The sequence below is a fragment of the Rana temporaria genome, chromosome 2 (assembly GCF_905171775.1).
Source record: "Rana temporaria chromosome 2, aRanTem1.1, whole genome shotgun sequence".
Taxonomy (NCBI): domain Eukaryota; kingdom Metazoa; phylum Chordata; class Amphibia; order Anura; family Ranidae; genus Rana; species Rana temporaria.
Genome location: NC_053490.1, coordinates 500,555,242 through 500,556,881, shown reverse-complemented (window position 1 = coordinate 500,556,881; position 1,640 = coordinate 500,555,242). Strand labels below are relative to the sequence as shown.

Here is a 1,640-nt window from a genome sequence, read left to right as displayed (position 1 = left end):
ATTTTCTATTAATGTGATTGGTTGCTTTCCCCAGAAGATACTTTCAAAAGTTCATTCACTTTCAATGGAATCCATACACTGCAGTTTTCTCATTACAAGAGAGATTGCGCAGGTGACTAAAATTAAGGCAGGTCCACTGTTTTACAAATCAGTTTGAAAATGGATATAGTAAAAAAAAAAAACATTTCTTCAGAAAAGAGGAAGGTATAAAATTAAAAAATTATTAATTAAAATCTGTGAAATGTAGTGTTTTTTTTTTCTTCTTCAACGATACTTTAAAGAATGCTGTTTAGTTATATTTAACATACTGGTTATCGGTTGAACAGAATATTGCTGCTTTAATCATTTTTCTTCTAATGTATCTATATTCTTAGATCTTCATTGTTCCTGGAATGAATTTTAAAGACACAGAGTTCTGTTGCTAGAGGTTTCTCCTCTGGACAAGGGTGAGGTTGTAGCTGGCACTCTGATGGAGGGATGCACCTCCCATTTCTGCACTGACAAGGGTAGTACCAGCAAAATATGGATCCTCCAATGAAGAAGAGCAGGGCAGTTGGCCATCCGAGCATGACGGCCTCACCAATTTCTTGCTGCTGGACACTTTCACAATAGGAAAAGCAAACGGCTTTCATGACGTTGACGGCTACGAGTGTCACGGGTATTAGAACGAGAATTCCAGCAATGATGTAGCTGATACCAGTCAAAAGTAGCAGGCAGCGACGGATGTCTAGGTTCTTCCTGCAGCACTTGTTCAACAGCATGCCAATAAGACCATTCAAAAATCCAGTAACTGCTGCCAGCACTGCAAAGGCCATAAGCACTCTGGAAAGCTTCAGGTCTGGAGTCAGACCAATGGATGCAGAATAGGATTGACAAGACATTGGATAGTTGCTTTGCCTCACGCAGGTTACCCATAGCCCATCCCAACGACTTATCCAATGTCCATCGAGACGCTTGCCATAGCCATCACTTTCTACTACAATAGACACTCTCCAATGGGGAATCCAGCAGACAGCAATTGTGAGAATCATGGCTATGCCACCCAATATCATGCCAATGGACTGGACTATACAAGGAATCATGATGGCACTAGGATTGGGTCTTTTCTAAGAAATTGATCTATGTGAAAGGAGAATCGCAAATTTTCAATTTGATTGTTGATAATCAAAAATGTGTTGACCACTGTCTCTTGCTCTGTTCAGTATCCTTGTTTTGAATGGCTTCTCTTGGAGTGTTCAGTGTCTCCTTTTTTGAACATTTACTGTCTTCTCTTTGGATACTTAATGTCTCTTCTTTAGATGTTAACTGACCTGTCTTTGGACTGAGTATTTAGATTGGTAGCCCAGCTGCTTCTCTTTGACTGTTCAGTGTCTTCTCTCTGGATGCTCAGTGTCTTCTCTTTGAATATCCAGTGTGCTCTCCTTGACTGTTCTCAGGTTTACTTCTCGTTCAGGTCTCAGTTTAAGCAGGTTCTGGAAAATGGTGCCCTACCAGCCAATTTATTATTGCTCTGGCACATGTATGAAATATGTTCCGTTACATAACTTGTCAGGCGTGGCATAAGCAAGACGTATAAACTCAGTGATCCAACTCAGCACATAAACACCTGAGGCTATGAAAACCGGTCACTCTCAGCATAG

At 40.6% G+C, this 1,640-nt stretch overlaps 1 protein-coding gene across 1 annotated transcript; it reads right to left on the bottom strand.

The window, feature by feature from the left end:
* Positions 1-362: 362 nt before the first annotated feature.
* Positions 363-1,031, bottom strand: LOC120928361 (claudin-8-like). The gene has a single exon (XM_040339459.1). The coding sequence runs from the start codon at positions 1,029-1,031 to the stop codon at positions 363-365; it is 669 nt and encodes a 222-aa protein (XP_040195393.1).
* Between the last annotated feature and the right edge of the window lie 609 nt (positions 1,032-1,640).